Source organism: Anopheles gambiae, chromosome 3 (genome assembly GCF_943734735.2).
Source record: "Anopheles gambiae chromosome 3, idAnoGambNW_F1_1, whole genome shotgun sequence".
NCBI lineage: Eukaryota > Metazoa > Arthropoda > Insecta > Diptera > Culicidae > Anopheles > Anopheles gambiae.
The window spans coordinates 81242336-81265206 of NC_064602.1; the positions used below are offsets into that span (position 1 = coordinate 81242336).

At 55.1% G+C, this 22871-nt stretch overlaps 1 protein-coding gene across 50 annotated transcripts in view; it reads right to left on the reverse strand.

The window, feature by feature from the left end:
• Nucleotides 1–22871, reverse strand: part of LOC1278301 (dystonin) — a 204981-nt gene that overhangs the window by 19972 nt on the left and 162138 nt on the right. For 32 of the 50 annotated variants that reach the window (XM_061653881.1, XM_061653879.1, XM_061653873.1 and 29 more), the window contains 5 exons: nt 21861–21997; nt 11562–21786; nt 7887–8033; nt 309–7807; nt 166–177 (listed from right to left, as the gene is read on the reverse strand). In XM_061653881.1, the coding sequence (XP_061509865.1) occupies nt 166–177; nt 309–7807; nt 7887–8033; nt 11562–21786; nt 21861–21997 (18020 nt within the window). The remainder of the gene's footprint in view (nt 1–165; nt 178–308; nt 7808–7886; nt 8034–11561; nt 21787–21860; nt 21998–22871) is intronic. The other 18 variants (XM_061653891.1, XM_061653892.1, XM_061653887.1 and 15 more) reach the window with 3 other exon arrangements.

The window sequence follows — 22871 nt, forward strand, 5'->3', positions numbered from 1 at the left end:
CACATTTTCATCTCTGTATGCGAAACAAATTTGCCAATTTTATCCCATTCGGTCTCCCATTCCCAACAATCCCGAGCGGGAAATAAAGCTTGCAAGCTACACAGACATGGCTTCTATCGGAGTTCAGTAAAATTAGCAACTGTTAATTGCTTATTCATTTCTTGCCTGTTTAGAGCTCTATAAAACCCATCCAATATGACCAGCATGAAAAAACGAGAGAAAAATAATGTTACTTCATTCGGTTCGGCGATGTTCGCGGTTCCTTTTCCACGAAATGGGATGCTCGTAAACGCACCGCCAGCACTTACCGGTTCAATGCCTCCACTTCCACCATGTGCGGGTCGACGTCGTCCTTGAAGTGCTTCAGCTGCTCGATCTGCTTCTTCACCGCCTCGATGTCCGAGCCGAGCGGTCCAAGGTTCTGGAACCGCTCCTCGGCCCGCTTCAGGAAGCTCAGCAGGTTCTGCAGCGTCTCGTGGAACTCCATCGCCTTCTCCATGGCGTCGATCAGGTTCTCCTCGCGCTTCGCGTACAGCGCCGTAATGTTGTCCCACGCGTTGTCCAAGTCTTCGATGTGCTTCTTCACCTCCGGCTTGTCCGGCTCGCCGCACAGCGACATCAGGTTGCTGCCGGTGCGGCGCACCTGCTCCACCTCCGGCTTGGTTTGGTCGATCTCCTGGCGAATCTCCTGCAGCGCGACCTGCTGCTTCTGGATCGCTTGCGGCTGGGCGGCGGGCGGTTCCTGCGTCTGCAGCGCCTCCTGCAGCTCCTTCAGCGTCTCCATCACCGCCTGCATCTCCTTCCAGAACTTCTCCGCCACGCCGAGCGTATCGTTCAGCGCCGTGCCCCGCTTCGCCGTCGTCTTCTGCAGATCGCCCCACAGTGCGTTCAGCTTGTCCAGCTTCTTCTTGATGTCGCGCACGGCCGGATCCGACTGGTTTGTAGCCTTCGAGATGACATCGCTCGCCGCACGCTGTACCGCGGCGAACGCTTCCCCGCGCTTGTCGATGTCCTGCACCAGCGCCACGTTTTCGTCGATTTGGTCGCGAATCTTGGGCGGATGGGCCGAGATCGGATCGGCCTGGTTGGCCTGCTCGGCGGTGTTTTGCAGCGCGCGCAGCATACCCTCCAGCTTGTCCGAGAACTGGGCCGACTCCTGCAGCGCCTGGTCGAGCGCATTTTGGCGATCGCGCAGCTCCGTGCGCAGCGCGGCGTATCGCGCATTGTCCGAGTCCAGTATCTCGCCAATCTTGGCCGCATCGTCGTCCGCGACCAGTGCCATCAGCGCTTCGCCCGTTTTGTTCAGCTTGTCCAGCAGCGGCTTGTGCTCGGCGATCGACTGCGTCAGCCGCTCGTTCTTGTCCTGCTGGATGGCGATCTGGTCGGGGCGCAGGGCCGGCATCGACAGCATCGAGATCTGATGCTCCATGTCGTTCAGCCAGGTCGCGAGCCCGGTGTGCGAGTCGGCAAAGTGCTCCGACAGTGGCAGCGCCTGCTCGAGCACCGACAGACGGTTCGAGCACAGTGCGGCCACCGTCTCGACGACCTCCTTCAGGTCCTCGAGCTTCTCGCGCAGCGCAATCGTGTTGTCGTTCGGTTGCGATTCGCGCAGCACCTTCTTCGCGGCGGCCGTTACATCGCGCACGCGTCCCTTCTGGCTCGAGATGTCGTCGTTGATCGACCGATGCTCCTGCAGCTGCGTACGTACCAGCTTCGGTGTCATTGCCGGAGGATCGGCATCGCGCAGCGTAGCGTCCATGTCGCGGAACCACTCCAGCAGCTCGTCGATATCGGCCGTAACCTCGTTCGAGCGCTGCTTGCTCAAGTGCAGACGCTCGGCCTTGCGCTGGATCTGCTCGACGATCGCTTCGAAGCGACGGTTATCGCGCGTCACAATGCCCTCGATCGTCGACGCACCTTCGCCGGGCGAAATCTGACACAGCTGCGGACCAATCGAGTTCACCTGCTCCAGCAGTGGACGGATTTCGCTCAGCTCCGCCTCCAGGCGAGCGATATCGTTCTCATTCGCATCGCCCGTTGCAAGCGAAGCTTCGGCCGCCTGCATCCAGTTCACCAGCCGCAGATGGCTATCGTGGAACTGTTGCACCAGCGGAAGGGCATCCTGCGCGTGCTTCAGCAGATCGCCACCCTTAGTCGTCAGCTCGCCGTAGCGACGCTGCAGCGAGTCCAGCTTGTCCTTCAGCTGCAACGCCTCGTCGGAGGAGATGTGCTTCATCAGCTCCGAGCCGGCCTCGACCGTCGACTCCACGTTCGGCGAGCGGCTGGCAATCTCCTCGTTCAGCATTACCAGCGCGTTCATCTGCTCCAGCAGCTTCTCGGTGTGCACCGGGATGATCTTGAACCGCTGCAGTCTACCCTCCGTCTTCTCCATCCACGAAACCAGATCCTGATAGGTCAGCACCAGGTGGCGCAGTCCCTGCCGCGATTCGTTCAGCACGTGGCCAATGTTTTCGCTAGCCACCACCAAATCCGTGTACCGGTCGGTCGTGTTCTTGACCTTCTCGCTCAGCGTCACCGCCTCATCATCGCCGACCAGCTCCATCAGCTGAGCGGCAATGTCGGCCAGCTCGGTAAAGTCGGGCTTCTTGGACAGAATTTCGTCATGCAGCTGCTCGTGCTCGCGAATGCGCGCCTGAATCTTCTCCTCGTCCGTCGGCACCAGCTCCATCGCCTTCACAGCGCGCTCCGCACCGTCCAGCCACTTGGTCAGGGGGATCAGCTGATCCTGGAACTGCTTCGCCACGTGCATCGCCTGCTCCAGGTCGTGCGTACGGCGCTGGGCCGCATCGGTTAGATCGTCCAGCCGCCGCATCAGCTCCTTCAGCTGCCGTTCGATGGCGGCCTTCTCGGACGCGTCGCATCCAGCGGCCACTTCCTGGCCCAGCTCGAACATCGATGCCATCGTTTCCTGCCGATCGGACAGCATCTTCATCAGGAACGGCTGGTCGGCCAGCTGCGCCTTCACGACCTTGTAGTCCGCCGACGGGGGCTTCTGGTTGGCAACCATCTCCTCCGTCACCTTCAACCATTCGGACAGCCCGTCTAGCGCTTCCTGGAACTTGCCCGACTGCAGCAGACCCACGTCGAGCCGGCGCTCGCGCTCGTTCATCTTCTCCTTCAGGTCGTTCCAGCGATCGTTGATCTTCTCCAGGTCCTTCTCGAGCAGTGCGGTCGGTACGGCGCCCTGCGCCGAGCGGATCAGATCCTGTCCCAGCCGGTTCAGCTCATCGATCTTGCCGGTGAGCGGTTCCACCACGCGCTGGCGGAATCGGCGGAAGTCCTCCTGCTGGTGGCGAATCTGCTCCAGCTCCGAGCTGACCGGCTTCATCTTCTTCAGCTGATCGCTCACGTCGCCCAAATCTTCCTGCGTGTGCTGGTGCAAATCGTAGAACTTCTCCAGCGCCTTCAGTGCGCGCTGCAGCGCATCATCGTGATCGCGGGCCCGATTCTCCAGCCGACCGAGCTGCTTGCGCAGCGTTCCGATCTGGTCCCGCGTTTGGGCAGTGTCGGGCGCGAAGCCACAGTCGACCAGCTGCTCGCCGGCACGCTCCACCTCGCTCACGTTCGACGCGGCCCGGTCGATCTTGCCGAGTATGCCGGCCACCTCGTCCAGCTGGTTCAGCACGACCTTAATCTCGCGCGCTGGTGGATGCAGCGAATCAACCTGTTGCTCCAGATCGTTCAAATCCACACCGAGCAGCTTCACCTGATCGTTGAACTGCGACACCGCGGTAGCGGCCGACTGCAGCTCACCACACCGGTCATCCAAGCGAGCGTGCAGATCTTCAATGCGATCGGAAATACCGTCCACTTCCGACTTCAGATGATCACCGTCGCCGCCGGCAGCCCGAGCTTCAGCCGCGATTTCACCCGCCAGCTTACGCACCGACTGCAGCGGTTTGCGCAGTGCCGCGGCATCATCCTTGATGGCACGGACGCGCTCCAGCAGCTTCGGATCCTTCGCCGCACCGCCCAGCGCGTCGTGCGCCGCAAGACGGTCCTCGCAGCGCCCGACGGCGTGGTCGAGATCGCGCAGCTCCTCGTTGAAGTCGCCCAACCGCTTGGCACACGTTTCGAGCGTTTGCGCACGTGCCAGCAGCTCGTTGTTCAGCCGCTCCCAGCGATCCTTCATGTCCTGCAGCTCCGCCTTGATCGCCTCCTTGTCCACGTCGCACGCGCCGATGAACGTTTCGCCCAGGCTGCGGCACGTCTCGTACTCACCCGAACGCTTCCACACGTCGCTGCGGAAGGTTTGCAGGTCGCGCAGCTGCTGGTCGAGCTGCTGCTTCTTCAGCAGGCCAGGCTTCAGCAGGGACAGCTTGTCCTCGGCGCCGCGCAGCCACGACAGGAATGCTTCCGACGCGGCCGCATGCTTCTTGCAGTGCTCCATGCACGTCTGCAGCCGCGAGTGGCGGTCGACGGCGGCGGACCGAAGCCGGTCCCACTGCTGTGCAATCTTCTCCAGATCGCGCTGCATCCCGCGGTCCGTCGTTTGGCCCGGCCGGTCCTGCAAATCGCGCCCCTTGTTCAGCAGCATGATCACCTCGTGCTCCCGGCCCATCACCTCCCGGTACACCGGCTCGTGCGTATCGATCTGGTGCTGCAGCGTCGGCCGGTGGGCCGACACGAGCAGGCGATCGGTCAGGTTGCCCAGCTCGCCCGACAGCCAGCCGAGCGTCTTGGCGCACGTTTCCGCAAACTGGCGACCGTCGCGCAGTGCCGCATCCGTTTCGGCCTTGCGCATGTCGAGCTTCTTCTGAAGCGTCTGGTACTGCTTGCCGACGGCAGCAACGCGCGCATTCACGTCGGCACGCGACACCGGATCGCTCAGCACGCGGCAGAGCGTTTCGGCGGCCGCTTCCGAGTCGGCCAACAGCGGCCGCTGGCCCTCCAGCTGGCGCTCGAGGTTCTCGATCTTGCGCAGCGTTTCCTGATGGTCCCGGTCCGTTGGCAGCGAGTCGAGATTATCGCTAATCGTCTGCAGTGCCTCGCGCAAGCGGTTCAGCCCCGCATCGAACTCCTTCGAGCTGTCGGCAGCGGCACCAAGGCTTTGGGCACGCTCGTCCAATCGGGCCACCAGCTCGTCCCACTTCTTCTGCACGTTGCGCAGCTTCGTCGAGACGGCCTGCCCTTCGGGCGATGATTCGCGCAGATGCTCCAGCACGGCATTGCCAACCTCCTGCAGGTGGTTCAGCTGCGGCTGCTGGCCACGGAACTCTTCCCGCAGCACCTGCACCTGCTGCACCTGGCTCTGCACCATACGCGGGTCCGACGAGATCGGTCCCAGCACGGTCAGCATACGCTCCTTCGCCGCCAGCCACGTGTTCAGATTGTCGTGCGTGTCGAGGAAGTCGCGCAAATGCTCCGAGAACGTGATGCGATCCTTGCACAGATCGTTCAGGTTCTTCCAGCGATCGGCAACGGTGTCCAGCTCGGCCCGCAGCCGCTCCGCACCCTGCACGTCCGGCTTGCGCTTCAGCAGATCCTTCACCTGCGCCTTGGTCGAGTCGAGCAGGCTTTGCCGTTCGTACATCTCCTCGAGAATCTTGCGCGCCTGCTTGTTGCACCGGTCCGCCTCCTCCTTGTTGCCGATGACGTCACGCGGCACCTGGCGGTGAATTTTGTCCAGGAAGCTGGCGAGCGTCTTCAGATTCTCCTGGTGCTTGCGCACCTCGTCGCGCACCGAATCCAGCTCGTTCTGGCGATCGTTCAGCCGGGCCCCGACCAGACTGTACCGGTTGTTGATTTCCGTCAGCTGCTGCTGGATCGGAGTCAGATCGGTTAGCTGGAAACCGTCCTGCGACGATCGCCGGCTACCGAATCCGCTCGATCCGCTCGCGGGCGATAGCGGCGACGGGCCACCCTTGGTCGGGCTGGGCGATCGTGCATCGCCCGACATGCGCCGCATCGGGCTCACGTTCGACCGCTTGATCGGGCTGTACACCGAGCGCTTGCGCGTCGGACTGTCCGGGCGAATCAGCGCATCGTACTGGGCGCCGAGATCGTTGACGCGATCGATCGTCACACCGTACTCGCGATGCTCCTTGACGAGCGGGCGAACCTCCTCGATCTGGAACTTGATCGCATCGACATCGACCGCCACCGGTGCCAGGTTGTTCGTGCGCGTCTCAATGCTCGAAAGCCACACCAGCACCTGATCCTTCAGGTTCTCGTACGCGTGCAGCTGTTCCGCCTTCTGCTTGGACAGCTTCAGCTTCTCCTCCAGCGTGGTGACCGTCGTCTTCCACAGGTTCTCCAGCACCTTCACCAGATCGCGCACCACGCCCGTATCGGTCACGTCGCGCTTGGCGACCAGATCCTTGCCTAGCCGAACCGTGGCTTCGTACTGCGGACGCAAATCTTCCTTCAGCCGAGACAGCTCAACCATGCGCTGGGCAAACACTTCCGCCGGCAGAGAGGCCAGCTCACGTCCCTCGAGCGCTTCGTTCAGTGCCGTCAGCTCGTGTTCCAGATTGGATGAATCGTTCAGGAACTTCGTAAGCTGGGACATGGTGTCCTCCAGGAATTCGCCCCGCTTCAGCGCCTTGTCCAGCAGCTTCTCGAAGCGTCCCGTCACGTCGCTCAGGTTGCTCTCGATGCGCTTGGCGAGACGCGTGTTGGAAGGCGTAGCCATCAGCTCCTGCGCCGAGAGCGTTACACTTTCGAGGCTCGTGCGGTGCGACTCGAGATCGTTCAGCAGGCCACGGTGTTCGCGCACCTGCTCGTTGAGACGATCCTTTATCAGCGAGGCCGGGCGGTTCTGCAGCTTGAACTTCTCCTCCGACTGGTTGATCCACACGGCGAGTCCGTCCAGTGCATCCTGTACACCCTGCGACTGTACCAGGGCCGTGTCGAGCAGCTTCGAACGGTCGCCAAGCGCTTCCAGCAGCTGGCTGTACTTGTCCTTCACCTCCTCTACCGGTATCTCCAGCGCGGACACTTCCGACGGGCTCAACCGGCCAGCCAGCGATTTCAGCAGCGCATCGAGACTGTGCTGTACATTGTCCAGCAGACGGCCCTGCGACAGGAATTCGCTCTGCAGCGCCTTCGTCTGGTTCATCTGGTCCTGCACCGATTGCGGATCGGCCGCGATCGGGTCCGAAAGGACGCTGCTGACGCGCGGCTGCACGTCACGCAACCAGCTGCGCACCTTTTCCAGCGATTCCTGATAGTCTCGCTGACGATTGCCGAGCCCGGCCAAACGATCCAACAGCGCGTTGGCACGGTTCAGCAGATCACGGTACTGGGCCGTCACTAGCGACACCTCCTGACGAATCGGACTGTCCGAGCTGGATATTTGCTCAATGTGCGGCAAACGATCCGGCAGCGTGGTGCGGAAATCGTTCAGCACGCCCAGATAATCCTTGCACTCGTCGACAAACTTCTGGGCCGACATCGTGATGAAGCGCAGATCCGCCTGATGGGCAATCACGTCGCTGTGGAACTCCTTCACCGTGTCGGACTGCGAGGGCAGATTGTGCAGGTCGGACAGCGTGCTTTCCTTGTCCTCTAGCGTGCGGCGCGACGACTGCAGCCAGCTGGAGAACGTATCGAGCTCGGTGCGCAGCTTGCCCAGCTCGTCGCGGGCAGCTCCCAGGCGACGCAGCAGTTTGCCGGTGCGATCCTGCGCCTTGTCGACACGGGCGCGCAGTTCACGGCCCGACGTCTCGAGGGCGGCTACCTCGGGTGCGCTCAGCACATCTCCACCGGTCAGCACGAGCTGACGCACTTGATCCAAGCAGGAAGCAACGGGACGGCTCTGTCCATCGATGTCTTCCTTGATTTGCTGTAAGTGGAAGTGGAAAATAATAAATTAAACAATCATCTCAGAAGCAACAGGTTCATTCAGTTTCGTCTATACAAACCTTCAGCGAGTTGATCTGGTTGCGCAGATCGTCGACGCGTTCCTTGGGTCCTCCCACGGCGGCAATGTCTTGTTCGACACGAGTTATCCATTCCAGGAGCTTGGCCAGGTGGTCCTCACAGAGAGCGAATTTCTCAATCACTGCTTGCTGTGGGTTGCGTAGATACGTACGATAAGACGCAAGGATAGGAGGGAAGAAATAACAAAACTTACAGTTAATACACATCACACGAAATGTACATGTAAGCACATATACTGTTGGATGTTTACAAATCATCGTTTACAAACGAGATTACATATGGAAGAAATGTACACAAATGATTTTATCAATAATTTTGGAAAATAATGTATATGATACACAACGAACAGTACAAATTATCAATAACGCAAGCCAATAAAACAATAATTCAGGTTGAGGTAAAATAAAACAATGGCTGGAATATTAATGATGATGATAATTCACACACTGGTTCTAGAAAGTAAAGAAACATACAGCGAAAGAAGATGAAAGAGAGTATTTAAAAAGTAGTACATACAAACAAACCAACAAAAAAAGAAACAGAAAACAAAACAAAACCAAAGACATAATAAAAAACACAGGTAGCATAAATCAATGAAGAAGAAACGTAGAAGATATATAAAACAAAACAAACAGACAAACACACCAATGAAGATAAAAACGTATATGCTGGAAAAAAGTGTACATTAGAGATAAATAAAAAAGAGATACAATAAAAAAACAGTATGGAATGCACAAGAGGAAACACCGGAATGTGGAGTACACACAAAAGTGGATAGACAAATAAGAGGGAAGAACAAATCACACAATCACACGCAAGAACATAAAAAAAGGAAACAATCAAACAACAAAAACCAGGCAAAAAACACACAGCAGAGAAAATAATTAAGCAAACCAGTAGAGAGTAAATAGAAACAACAGTCTCAAAACATATTCAGCGGCAAAGGGGTTTGTTGTTAACCAAGCAGCGTGGTCAAGAGAGTGTTTGTCAGCAAATCCTTTAGTGCCGGCTTTTAGTGAGGCATTGTAGGATCTATCTTGTACCACTCGGAACACACTAGATACTAAGTGATTACTATAACAAATAAAAACAACCCAACACCCCTAATGTTTGTTTGCATGTTAGATTCTAGCTACTGGTGGTGCATACATCTAGACATTTAGTGATCAGAGTGGTGTTAGTTGTTAATTGTGGATTCAATGTTCAGCTCTTCGTGCCATAAAGGGGTGCGAGAATACGGTGTGTGTTAGTAGTACGCATCGCTATTAATGTTTTGATTTCTTGCTCCGCAAGGATATTAATCTAAATTGCTCGCTCTAGGTAAAAGTTTACTATTTACAAATCCTGAAAAGTGGAAAACATATGTTTGGTTTTGGGTAAGTCTTACACTAAGAAGGTATAACTACTGTAAAACCAGTACGGTGAGTACAACATAGTCGTTGCAGCTAGGGTGTAGGAGAAACTATGAACACTATCTTAAAGAACTATACAAAATTGGAAGAAAAAAGTATTGAAGATTTTTGACGCATATCTTGAAGCAGCGTATTCTGATTGTGCCCTGCTTTAGAAATTAAAATGACTGGATCCTATTGCTTGTTTGAAATAATCCTCCACTGCTGTCCTACTACTATTCTTTCATCTTCTTCCTATTCTGTTACAAACATCTCCTGTACTTCCCTGTAGTTCTTCCCTAAATCATCAAACTACCTATCTGAAGCTTATGTGCTCTAGTGCACCTTAATTATGTTTTACACACAGAAGCACGCGCACACACACACACACAGTTGGTATTGATTTTGCAGTTTTGGCAGCCAATATTCCCCCGCGCAAGGCACACAATAGCGCATTCGCGTGTTTTCATTCCGCTTGTTTTGTTGTTGTTGTTGTAACTTTCATTGCACACCGCATGCAAATGTTTTTGATTGTTTTGTAAATTGTTTAGGTGTTGGTGTCATCACTCGGCGAAAACATTGTATGTGTAGCGTAGATTTGGAACGACTGTTATGTTATGCACCATGATAGGATGAAGTGAAGGAACAATCCAATGATAAAAGAGAACAGAAAAGATTTTTCCCCAATAATGAACATGGGAGGATGAGCCCCACCATAGGCGCTTGTGGAGCGCGTATTTTCCGCCAAGCGTCTCATGATCGGATGATTCGTGAACTCTCTGCTAAAGTGATAGGATTTGATACGTGATCACTATACGATTATTATACTGTTGGGAGCAATTACTCTAGAACAAATTTCCACTAGGAGCAAATACACTAATATGATCATTACCACAACATCCCACGTCTCTTGGAGGGCGTGTGCTTGGTACTAGTTGATAAAAAAAAATACTATCGGTAGGGGAAAGTTTACCCTCTCCATCAACAAGAGCCACCAGTTTTGAGACAATTAAGCAAACAAATAATGACATATACGTAAAGAGCATACTAAACGAAGAGAAGCCAACGGAAATTGAAGGCAGAAGTAATTAGTAAATAAAATTGAAAACAATATCCTTAGTTTGCGTTTTAAATGACAACATGCAGTAACAGAAGTAGTAATTGTTAAACATCTTAAAAGAAGAAAAAGCGAAACATTTTATAATATATTTAAGGAAAAAGCGACAAATACAATATTTCATAGATTAATTCGACGAAAAAAAGACAATAGAACGTGTTAGTGAAAGGACGGGGAAAATTGTCAGAAGAAGTCATAAGAAAAGATTCCTATTTTAATTTACCAGAGTTCAGTAAGTTCTTGAATGAATTGTAGTTTCAATAATTTTTTATGATTAAGTTTTTTGTTTCTTCTAAATGTTATTCATAGAATCAAGAAGAACAATATAATGAAGAAGATTAAATAAATCTCATTTAGAAAAGGAAGTGTTCAGGTTTTTTAGGTAAGTATTATATTAGGTGTAAGTATTTGTGTATTGATTATTCAATAATTATTTGTTGCTTAACTTGCTGAAAACTGGTCGTTTACGATTGAACTTTTGAATGAAAATTATCCAACCAACATATAAAGAGACAAAGATAGGGGAAAAATGAAGAGAACAATGAAATAGATAAAACGAAAAAACACCCAAACGCATTCAGTTTAGCATTTTGTGAGTGGTTGACATTTTTTAAACATTTTACAGTCCTGCTCTTGAGCATAGTACCAATATATTGTAATACGGCCCATAAGAAGAAAACAAAGTGCCAAAAACAGAACTCGAGGAAATTTTGGTTGCATTAAAACAGATTTACAGAAGAAGAAAAATCATTCACGCAATGAATGGCTGGTTAGAGCTTGCGATTTTGCACGGTAAAAATCCAAAATGAAAGTATGAAATTCAAGGCCAAAAGATGAAAGGTATTATGTGAAGAACACAAAACATGAACTGAAACGACGACCCGTCATAGGTTGGTGTTTTCATTCGTATGGTAGGGGTAAACAAAAAGGAAAACAAATCAGCTATAACAGAAAAGAACACGAAACGCCCCACATGAAAGAGGAGAGCCTAAAACATAGGAGGGAACACCACCAGCAAGGGGGCACACACCGCGCTGTAGGTTTAGGGAGAGCATGGGGGCAGGCGGGGGAAGAAAACAGCGCAAAGGAGGAGAGGGGTTTGGGGGTTGTTCTCGTGCAGCAGCACCCACGGCGGGGTGGCGACTTACCCGTTGCTCCGCTAGCAATAGATATCCTTTCTCGCGCGCCTGCACGAGATCGATCGGTTCGCGATCGTCGCCGTGGTAATGGCTGCGCGCGGCATCGACCAGCCCGCTCGCGATGGCGGACGCGAGCGGCACAATGGCGCTACCTTTACCGACACTGTCGCGCACCACCGTCGTGGACGGATCGATCAGGCCGGCCTCGATCGTGGCCGCGAGCGTCCGGGCCGGGGCCGCATGGTGGAACGGATCGCGGAAGTTGCCCTCGGCCGGCGCGTACAGCTGATAGTCGAGCGCCTCGAGCAGCCCGAACGCACGCCGGGGCGTCGTCAGCAGCCCGGTCTCGACGGCCGCCTGCAGCGGGACCAGCTTCGAGCTGGCCGTATCCAGCACGTTCGATTTTTCCGGCTCGATTAAACCCTTGCGGAAAGCTTCCGGCAGGTGCAGCAGCTTGCGCTTGGCACCGTCCTTCAGCAGGACCGACTCGGGATCGATCAGCCCCTGCACGATGGCGTCCCGGAGGGTGATGGTGGCGGCCGATGGCTCGGAGCTCGGGGCTGGACCGGGTTGGGCGGTGGAGGATGCAGACGGTACGGACAAAAAGCGGCCTGTCGTTAGATCGAGCAGCTGGCACTCGACGGCCCGATCGAAGCTGAGCGGTTCGCGCACGTACACTACGCAGTCGTTGTCGAAGGTGAAGAAGAGCAGCTTGGGATCGACGGTTGCACGGGCACCTTCCTGCAGGACACCGTCCTGCAGCGCTTGCCGGAGCGGCACAAACAACCCGGTGCGTGGATCGCGCACCACAGACACCTCGAGCGAGAGCAGATCGTGGCGCAGAGCGTCCTGCAGGCTCATTTCCTTCGGCCCCCTGCCGATGGGCGACTCCTGGAGCAGGTTATCGATCGATTCCTTGCGCTCCAGGATTTTGCCCGTGATTGGACGGTTAACCGTTACCAGCAGACCCTTGCCGAACGCGACGTCAAAGTTGTACGCACGATCGTTCTTGCGATCGAGCACCTTGCCCTTGTCGACGTCAATGTCGGCCTGATGCATGGCGGCACGCAACGGCTTATCCTGACCGGTGATTGCGTCCTTGTACACGGTCGTTTCGAAATCGAGCAGACCGGCATCGAGCGCTTCCTGCAGGTTGAGCAAGTCACCCGAGCTGGGTTCAACAAAGCCACCCTCGTCGCCTCGGTACAGCCCCATCTTGATGGCTTTCTCTAGCGAGAGTAGCTTCTGGTTCGTCACGATCAGACCCCTGCGACGTGCTTCCTGCAGGTTAATCTTCCCCTCCGGCAAGTTGTACATCCCCGCCTGCGCATCTACCACACCCTGTTCGATAGCCTCGTCTAATCGGACGTACCGACCCGTGGAAGCAATCTTTACAATCGATGCCGCCGGACTTACAATGTCCTCATCGCAGGCCTCCTCCAGCGTTATCTGTCTGCCCGTGATCGGGTGCAGAATCTGCCCCGTCTGGGGACGATAGAAACCCATCGCTAGCGTTTCGTACAGCCCAAAGCCTGCACTTTCAATGTCCACGATGAGACCGAGAGCGAGCGCTTCACTCAGCGGGATAAATACCTCACTGCCCGGCTCGCGGAATACGCCCTCCCGCCGGTCGATCAGCTTCGCCCGGCACGCCTCGAACAGATTGAGCATGGTCTCGTCCCGCTCGTTAAAGTAGCACGGAAGCTGCGGATTGATGATAAACTTGCGCGTCGCTTCCTGCAGCGTGATCTTGCGACCGGTAGCGGGCTCAACGAATTTACCCGTCTTGTCGTCGTAGATGCCCTGGTGGATGGCTCGCTGCAGGCTTACCGGGGCCTTCCGGTCATACAGCAGCCCGATGTCGAACGCGTGCTTCAGCGTTATCAACCCATCGCCATGCCGTACCTTGGAGCTATCTCCATCGATAAACTGTGTCGCTATCGCTTCGTTCAGATCCAGATCCTTGTAGTACCCTGTGGTCGCGTCACGCACCTGCACAGAGTGTCGATCGATCAGTTTGCCCGCAATCGCCTGTTCAAGCGTTAATTTTTTGCCCGTCTTAGGTTCCACGAACTTTCCATTGCCCTCCCGGTAGATTCCCTTCAGTACGGCCTCACTCAACCCAATCGGTTTGCGAACTTCCACCAGCAGACCGCGATCGAACGCCTCTCGGAAATCGATGCGCACCCCTTCATCGTCGCGAACCGTTCCCCGGCGCACATCCACCGTACCGTTCTCGATCGCAAGCTCGAACGGAACGATCTTGCCACCGACGGTGACGATCGTCGATTCCGGATCCAACAACCCGCGCCGTATCGCCCGCTCGGTAGACATCCGTTCGGGCGTGGTGGTGCTGCTGAACTGGCCCGACTTGGGATCGTACAGCCCTCGGTACACGGCGTCCGGCAGGCTGCAGCGCCGCTTCGACGCCACAATCAGCCCCCGATCCATCGCCTCCCCAAGGCCCATGCTCAACCCAGACGCGGAGTCTACCACCAAACCGGCGGCAGGATCTACCAACTCACTACGAATTGCCTCAGCGAGACTGATCACCGTACCGCTCTTGGGATCGCGCACGATCAGATCGTTGGTGGAAATTTCACCCTGACTGATCGCTTGCTCGAGCGTAACGGCGGCTGGTGCATCCTCCAGCAACAGCTTCCCGGTCGTTGGGTCGTAAAAACCGCGCAGCAGTGCATCTGCCAACGAGATCGGTTTCTTGTTGCTGAGCACGTACCCCTTCTGATAGGCCCGGTCGAGCGTAAGCTCTGGCCGTGTCAAAACGCCCCTCACATCATCGACCAGCCCACTCGCAATGGCGTCCCGGCACTTGACAACGCTTTCGCGTGCCTCGTCCCGAATCAGCACACTGTCGATCTCTACCAGCTGCGTGTTGATTGCATCCTTCAGGTTGCTTTCATCGCCATTGGCCGGGTCGAGAATCTTGCCGGTAGCCGGGTTGTAGAACTCACGGCTCAGCACATCGATCAAGCTGTGCGTCACGTGCTTCGTGTCCATGAGGTTCTTTTCAACCGCCACGTCCAGTGCCATAAGCTGATCGCTGGCGGTATCTTTCAGCTTGCCCGATTCGGCATCGATCAGCTTCATGTCGAGCGCATCCTGCAGCGGGACCAGCGTGTTCTCCTTCGTATCCTTCACGTTGGAGATCTTCGGATCGACGATACCCTTATCGACGGACTGCTGCACGTCCACCATCTCCTCCGTGATCGTGTCGAGAATGAGACCCGATTCCGGATTGTACAAACCCTTCAGTACGGCCGCTTCCAGCGAGATTGGCTTCCGTTTGCCCTCCAGCATGTACCCCTTAACGTACGCTTCGTTCAGATCGATCTCCTCCTGGGTGTCCTTGTTGAACAGCACACCCAGCTTCAGATCAATGATGCCCTTCTCGATCGCGACCGCTAGCGGTACGATCTGCCCATCGGTAGGATCCCTCACCGACAGCGAATCATTGTCAATGAACCCTGCACGCAACGCTTCGGCAATTGGGATGCTTTCATTGTTCTGAATGAACTCTCCCGTCTGCGGATTGATCTGCCCAGCGTCAATGACTTCGGCCAGGGTCGGGGATAGATCTTCATCGCCCGCCGGCTCACGCTGTACGATCCAGCCCCTGCGGCAACATTCCACGAACTTGATCTTCTTGCCCGTCTTGTTATCCAGCATATGCCCAGTGTGCTTATCGATCAGATGCTTCTTCAAAGCCACATCTAACCGCTCAAACCGATTCCTGCCAAGATCCTTCACAAAGATCGTGGTCGGATCGATCAGTGCACCAGCATTGTAGATAAAGTCCCGGAACGATACACGCTCGCCGGTCGTTGGATCGAGGAAGTATCCCTTCTCCACATCATACACTCCCAGCTCGCCCAGCCGCTGTTCGGTAAGCGATGCGTCCAGCACAAGTGCATCATCGCCTTCCTCGCCCTCGACGAACGAAATGCGTTCCTTCGACAGCACATCAACCACATCGTAGATGCGCACGTTGCCCTGATTTAGACCCTCCTCTACCGTGTAAGGCATCTGCTTATCGTCTACCAGGATGCGGCAGTGCTTGGGATCAATTTTGCCCTGCGATATTGCCTCTCCCAGTGTCATCCGTTCGGGACGCTCCGAAGGACGTTCCACGAACGTGACGTGTCGCTCGGTAGGTTCTACCCCGGTGGCTACAACTTCTCCTACCGCTGCAGGTTGCTTGTCAGACTTTAGTGCATCTACCACTGCCTTGCCGGCCAGCAGAGGCGCTCCCACGACAGCCATGAGACCTAACTTGGCTGCATCCATTAGCTTACTTCCAGCACCACCGTCGGTAGTGCTTGGCACCTCTGCCTTCTGGAAGTTGGACGATACATCTCCCGAGAGTTTAGGAGCGATCTCTTCCTCTGGGATGGCTGTTGGCACATTGGAGGGTTTAGATACGTGAGCATCCTCAATACCTGAGCTGTGCGTTGTTGGTTCAGGGATAGTTTCTGTTTTTTGCACTTCTTCTGAAGAACTCATGCTTGGAGCTTCCTGAGACACCATCTGGTCCTGCTTTTCTGAAGCATCGGATGCCTTAACATCAGCAATTGCACTACCAGTTGTTGCGGCAACTTCAGGGACAGATGCAAGCTTATTATTTTCATTGTTGGCATCTGTGGAATCACTAATGGAATCAGTTCCCTTCTTCGTCTGCGGAACCACAACCTGCTCTACAGATTTTGTTTCAAGTGGAGTTGTGTCTTCCTCCACTTTCAGTGATTGTTCGACTACCTCGGGCATCTGTTCGGTTGTTTGTTTTGATTTCGAAATTGAATCATTTTGTGGTGCATCTTGAGCAGCTGTGTTTGGATCTGCCGCAGGAAGTTTGTCCGAAGCTCCACTCTCAACATCCGTGGAAGCTTCGGCAAGTTTGGATGAGCCTGCCTGTTCTTGCGGTAATTGAGCAGCTGCTGATGCAGACTTTTCCGTATCTAAAAATTGGCTCAACGAGTCTTTTTCTGATTTTACTGGCTTCTTCTGAGCAAGGAGCTGATCTTCGCTATCTGTTCCTACTGGGGTTGGAGTTACCAGTTCTTCTTTTACGGTGGAATTTTCTTCCGGTTTGACTGGTTCTACCATAGCCTTTGCAAGTTGTTCGACATTTTCCAGCGCTTCTATTGCTTCTGGTGCCTTTTCAGTGTCTTGTTCAGCTGGCATCTTTTGAGCACTGGAGTCAACCATCGGTTGCGATTGAGCAAATTGATTAGCAGTTGGATCCAGAATCTCGTCCGTTGCCAGATTTACGAACGGTACCGTTGGTTCCTCAATGTTTCCAACGACTTCAAAACCTGCCGCACTAGCTGTGTCACCTTTGTCTTTCTTCTCGAAAGCTTTCTTTACTGCCCCAGCAATGGCCATGCCGCCCAGTACCGGTGCACCTACCACAGCCATAAGGCCAAGCTTGGCAGCATCCTTGATGTTGTTGCCAATGTTGCTTCCACTCGATGGAGCGGTTGAGCTGTTTGAAGCCACAGCAGAAGGTGCCGACTGTGCGACTTGACTGCGATCTAAAACACTTCCAACAGGCGTACCCGAAGGTTGTGACACCAGTCCCAACTGTCCACTAGCTTCAAGTGGTACCGTCTTCTTCGGCGAATCGGAAGGCGTGCTCTCGGCCACATCCACTTTTCCGATAGCTTTGTGAGACATTTCCGGTGACCGGTTGAGCGTTTCCTCGCTCGACGAGTGGGATCCAATGAAGCCACGATCGACGGCAACGGAAATCGACATCACTTCCCCAGTGCTCGGATGGATAAACGTACCCTTCGTCACATCCAGCAGCCCTCGCTGCAATGCTTCATTCAAACCAATTTTCACCTCCTGCTGGGTCAGTTCTTCCCGCGTTTCTTCGGGTTGCGTCATAATACCCTGCCTAACTGCCTCGTCAACAGACATGATTGCGCCGGTTTGCAAGTCCTGAACCTCGTTTGCCGAGATCAGCGCATAGCCGGACTGAATTTCCACCGTCTTGGTGGTGATGGTATGGAATGCGGCCACCGTTTCCTGTACCGACGTGACGGCATGATTCGCCTGCAAGTTTTGGATCAATTTCGGCAGCGGCTTCACAATAAGCTTGCCCGTATCGATTGCTTCCCGCAGCGGTATGTCTACTATCTCAGCCGTACCCTTGAGCGGGGTCTTGTACGTACCCTTGGTCGTATCAATGCGACCCCGATCGATGGCGTCCAGCAGTTGCACACCGTCCACGTCGGGAGTGTACGGAGTAGCCATGATAAAGTCATTCCTCAACGCTGACTCCAAAGGCATCGGGACGCGTGAGATTGGATGTGTTACTTCCTTTCGCGCGACGTCCAGCAAACCACGTTCCACCACCACCGGCAGAGACATTCCGATTGGCGGTATCTTTGACTCGTAGTTGGATGGTTGGCACAGTCCCCGATCGATTGCATCGGCAATCTTCAATTCCCCACCAATCGTGCAACGATCCTCGTCCACCAAACCGGCACTGATCGCTTGCTCCAGCGGCATGGATTGCTCGTTCACGATGATCTCCGCTAGGGGATCGACTATTTCGCACAACAGCGCTTCCCGCAGCGTCAGCAGCTGCCCAGACTCGGGATGGTATATTCGAGAGTCGGACGGGTTCAGCAAGCCCTGCGTCTCAAGCGCCGGCAGACTTAGGCAGCGTGCAATCGGCACAAAGATCATGTTCGTACCGTGCAGATCCAGTATACCTCGCTGGGCTGCTTGCTTCAAATTGAGCACATGACCCCGCTGAGGATCGACGATCCTGCCACTTTCGCCCTTCAGCTGTCCACTCTTCAAGACATCCGCTAGCGTCGTGGATGGGTTCGAAAAGAGAGCTGGATCTTCCAATTTCTGTGCCGTGTCGGCATCGATTATGCCCTGTTCGGCCGCATCCTTCGGACGCAGAACACACTTACGCATTTTCTGCAGTTTTTTCGGCTCCTGGCCGTACTCCAGCGAGCCAGCCTTTGTAACCACCGTCGTGATGCCCTCCGACGATCGTCTACTTTCTACGCTGAGCTTTTTCCTCAACAAAGCAGCTCGCTCGGGACTAGGCAGCTGGCTGCGGGTAATAAGACCCCTTTCGTACGCCAACTCGATTGGAATTTCCTCACCCGTGACGGGATCGGTAAACAGCTTGAGGGAGTCAATCGCTCCGGCGGCAGCAACCAGTGGAGCGCCTGCCACTAATAGGAGTCCCTTCTGGATGGCTTCGATCATACTGATCGGGCCGCTGGCAGTGTGTATCTCACCCGTCTGCTCATCAATAAGGCCACGCTTGATTGCTTCCGCTATCGACAGTTTCTCCCCGGCCGGGTTCGCCGGATCGACCAGCTGCACCAGGCTCGGGTCGATCTTGCCACCCGCTACCGCACCCAGTATACTATCCGATCGTCCCGTTTCAGCGAAAATGACAAGCGCCGTGCTGGGATCGTAAATAACGCCCGGCGCTAGCTGCAGCGGCTCGGGGCTCATAAGCTCCGGTGTGGCCACAACCTTCACCTCCACCAAGGTGGAGTTCTTTGCCGAGGGGTTTGAAATTTCCACCCGATCCGGCTGTCCGGTGCGTTTCGTCACCTGTATCGTTCGATTCTCCGAGCCGTCCGCAACCGTCACCGACGGTAGGCACTGTTCGAAGATGATATACTCCTGCTCAATGGCTTGCCGCATCGTGAGCGGCTCTGCACCCTTGCGCGCACTGTACCGCCCGACCGGATCGAGTATCTTCTTCTCCAGCGCCCGGTCGATCGTCACGCGCCGTTCCGGCGTTTTCGGATCGGACACGAACGCCGACTGGCGGTTAATGATTTGCAGCTTAATGCACTCCTCGAAGCTAACCAGCCGATCCGTGCCCGGAATTACCAGCAGGCCCGTGTCGGGGTTCAGCAGCTGCCGCTCGATCGCTTCGTTCAGTGGCCACCCGTTCGCCGGCAGCTCGAACGTTTGCAGCTCGCTGTCGGCCCGCTCGAGGTACTCGGTCGTAATGTTTAGCGTGCGACTGTTCGCTCCCTTTACTACGCGCGTTTCAAACTGGATCGGTGCAGTAGCACCGCTACCACTTGGTGCCCCTCCCGCAGCCTGCTCAGGCAGCGCTTCCGTGTCCGGCAGCAGCAGCCCATGGTTGAGGGCCTGCTGGATGGAGTACAGATTGCCGGTGGCCGGATCGCGGTACGTGCGCGTCTGCTCGTCAATCAAACCTTGCCGTACGGCTTCGGTAAACGATAGCAGCACCTGGGGCTGCCCTTCCGGCGCTTCGCCCGTGTGCGTAATGGTGACGTAGCGCTTGATCGTTTTCGTGACCGTTTCCGTCGTGAGCGTAATGTTGAGCAGGCTGATCAACAGCAGTGCTCCCTCGGGCGTGATAAACTTCCGCTCGATTGCCGGCTCGAGCGGTAGCACTCGGCGGGCGGCATCGAGCAGGAAGCCCGTCTTCGGATCGATATGGTCGCGATACACCAGCTCGATCAACGACAGCTCCCGGTCCGCCCGGTCATCCTGCACACCTATCGCCCGGTTAAACATCTCATAAACCTCCGGTCGCACCAGCCCCAGCCCGACCGCTTCGCCCAGCGGCAGCAAAACACCCTTCCCACTGTCCAGCATAAACTGTCCGTCCCGCTTGCGCAGCACGTTCTTCGCGAGCGCCATATTGAACGACACAAACTCGCCGCTGTGCGGATCCTTAAACCCGTGTATGTTAAATATCGACCGTATCGACACGGACGAGATCAGCCCGCGATCGACCGCCTCCGGAATCGTCATCAGCTCGCTCGTCTCGTGATGCCGGTAGCGATTCTCGAACGGCAGCACAATGCCCTGATCCATCGCTTCCGCCAGCGTCAACAGTTCCGCCCCGCTCGTCTTAAAGATCGACCGCACATTCTCCCCATCCAGCACGCCCAAACTGATCGCGCCGGGAATGTTGACCCGCTCGCGCCGCGTCGGCGACGCAATGCGCTCGCTCTGATCGTACAGCTGCAGATCGCACACGTCCTTCAGCGTGAGCGGCTTGCCGATCAGCTGCCGGTGCCGCGCCTCCGCAAACGTCAGCTTCTCCTTCGTCTGCGGGTTCATGTATCGTCCGGTGCGCGCGTTGATGATGCCCTGCTCGAGCGCCTGCGCAACCGTCACCTTCGTGTCGTGCTTGGTGTCCACCACCTCGCGCACGTGCGGATCGATCAGCTGCCGCTCGATGGCCGAGTCCAGCCGGAACGTATCGCCAGTGTTACGGTCCGTCACCCAGCCGCCGGTATCGACCAGCCCCTGCGCCAGCGCATCGGCCAGACAGAGTGTGTGCGGTGCTATCTTGATCGCCTCGCTCCTAACCAAATAGCCGCACTCGTACGCGTCGGCCAGCGAAAGCTCCCGGCCGGACGGCGTGCGGTAGAGGCCGCCGCCACCGCCGGCCGTCACATCCACCAGGCCCTGCTTGATCGCATCGACAATACTTTTTGCTTCCTTAGTGCTATACTTTACAGCGCGCTGCTGCTGCTGCTGCGAGGAGGAGGACGCCGTCGTCGTCGCCGCCACCGTCGCCGCCGCAGCACCACCACTACCACCACCGTCAGCGATGGCCGCTCTACTACTGCCGCTATGCTGCCGCTCGTTGATGCCCTCGGTCGTTACCTTGATGCGCTTCTCCGTACTCTCGTATGATCCACCGTTCTCCGCCTCCAGTATCTCCTTCTGGATCACCTCCAGCAGGCTCAGGGGGCGGCCGTCCCGGTCGATGGCGGCCCCGGGCCGCAAAAGTTTGCCCACCAGCGACGGATCGATCAGCTGGCGCAGGGCCGCCTCTTCCAGGCTGATGCGCTCACCGGTCGTGCTCACGTTTAGCAGCCCGCTGCGCACGTCCAGCACACGCAACCGGATCGCCTCACCGACGGTCAGCGTCCGACCGGTGGTCGGATCGATAATGCCCGGTGTGTTCAGTATGTTATCACCGTCGCCGAGCAGGGCAGGGGCACCGTCCTCTTCACCGTTCGTGCCGACCGCTTCGCTCGTGCGCTGAATTCGCTTCAGGCTGCGAATCTCCGTGAACTGCACCGAGGAAGCACCGTTGGTCGGGTAGCCGCCTGCGCCATCCGTGGGCTTTGCTTTCGTGGGCGATCCGTTCTCACGCAGCTGGGACGCGGCAGTCGTCGGCATGCCATTCTTATCGATCGTATCGTAGATCAGTTTGTTGTTCGTGATCTTGGTAATTCTGGAATAAGGGGAGCAGCGAAAGCAGTCGTCAGTGTAAGGGCGGTGATCATTGTACCGATGTGTAATACTTACTGCGATGTGCTGTACGTCGAGGTGTAGATGTCCTCCTCGACCTCCTGGTGGCCCTCAGTGCCATTGTTTGCCGGTCGACCAAGATTGAACTCGACCCGATAGGTCCGGAGCGGCTTGTGAAGACTTTCTGCGTAGCGCTGCATTTATTTAATGGGACAAAAAAGGCAAAAAAGAAAGGTTAGTTACAAAAATATAGATAAAGTGAAAAAAATTACAATGTAAAACTAGCAAGTAACGCTTATTTTCTAAACATTTTTCAACTGATTTACCCGAAATTCGTACGAAAAGTCATACTCGTACACATATTCGTCGATCTCTCGCAAGCGCTTCGTCATGGTTGACGTCGACGAGGCGGACGATGTGCTGGTGGTGGTAGTGGCAGTGGTGGCGGATGCATTGCTCAGTATGCTGCTGCTACTGTTACTGCTACCGGTTGCAATCGTGCTGCTTATACCGGAGTCTTTCCGCTTGTTTCGGGATCTAGATTTTTTGCCCGCTCTATGTTCCGGTTGGCTCATTTTCTTTTCATCGACTCCTTTCCCACGGTGGGAAAGCTATATTCCTTGTGCAACTTTATACACTCTCTGTGACCGTGTAGAAATATTCTTCTTCTTCTTCTTTTTAATCAATTAGCAAATGCACTGGGATAGAGAATAAGGTAATGAATTCGGTTTAAAAATCGATTCAATCTTGAAGCAATCGCGCGTGCCCTCTCTCTCTCTCTCGTTCGACAGAACATTACGTTTGGAATGTGTTTCCGTTCAGAAGTTGCCACAAATCTACCCAGCAAGTGGCCACAAATTCCACCGCCGCGCACGTGAATAACAACGCCCCACAAACATACGCGCACACAAATATCGTGCAATCAAACACGCTACGGCATCTAAATGGCATTTTAACACGCCAGAGACGCCGTCGTGCTTATTTTATCCCCCTACTCTTTCTTCAAACTGTTAGCACTCGGTTGCAAATTGAAAATGGCATATCTAATTTTGTGTGCAGATGTCGGCA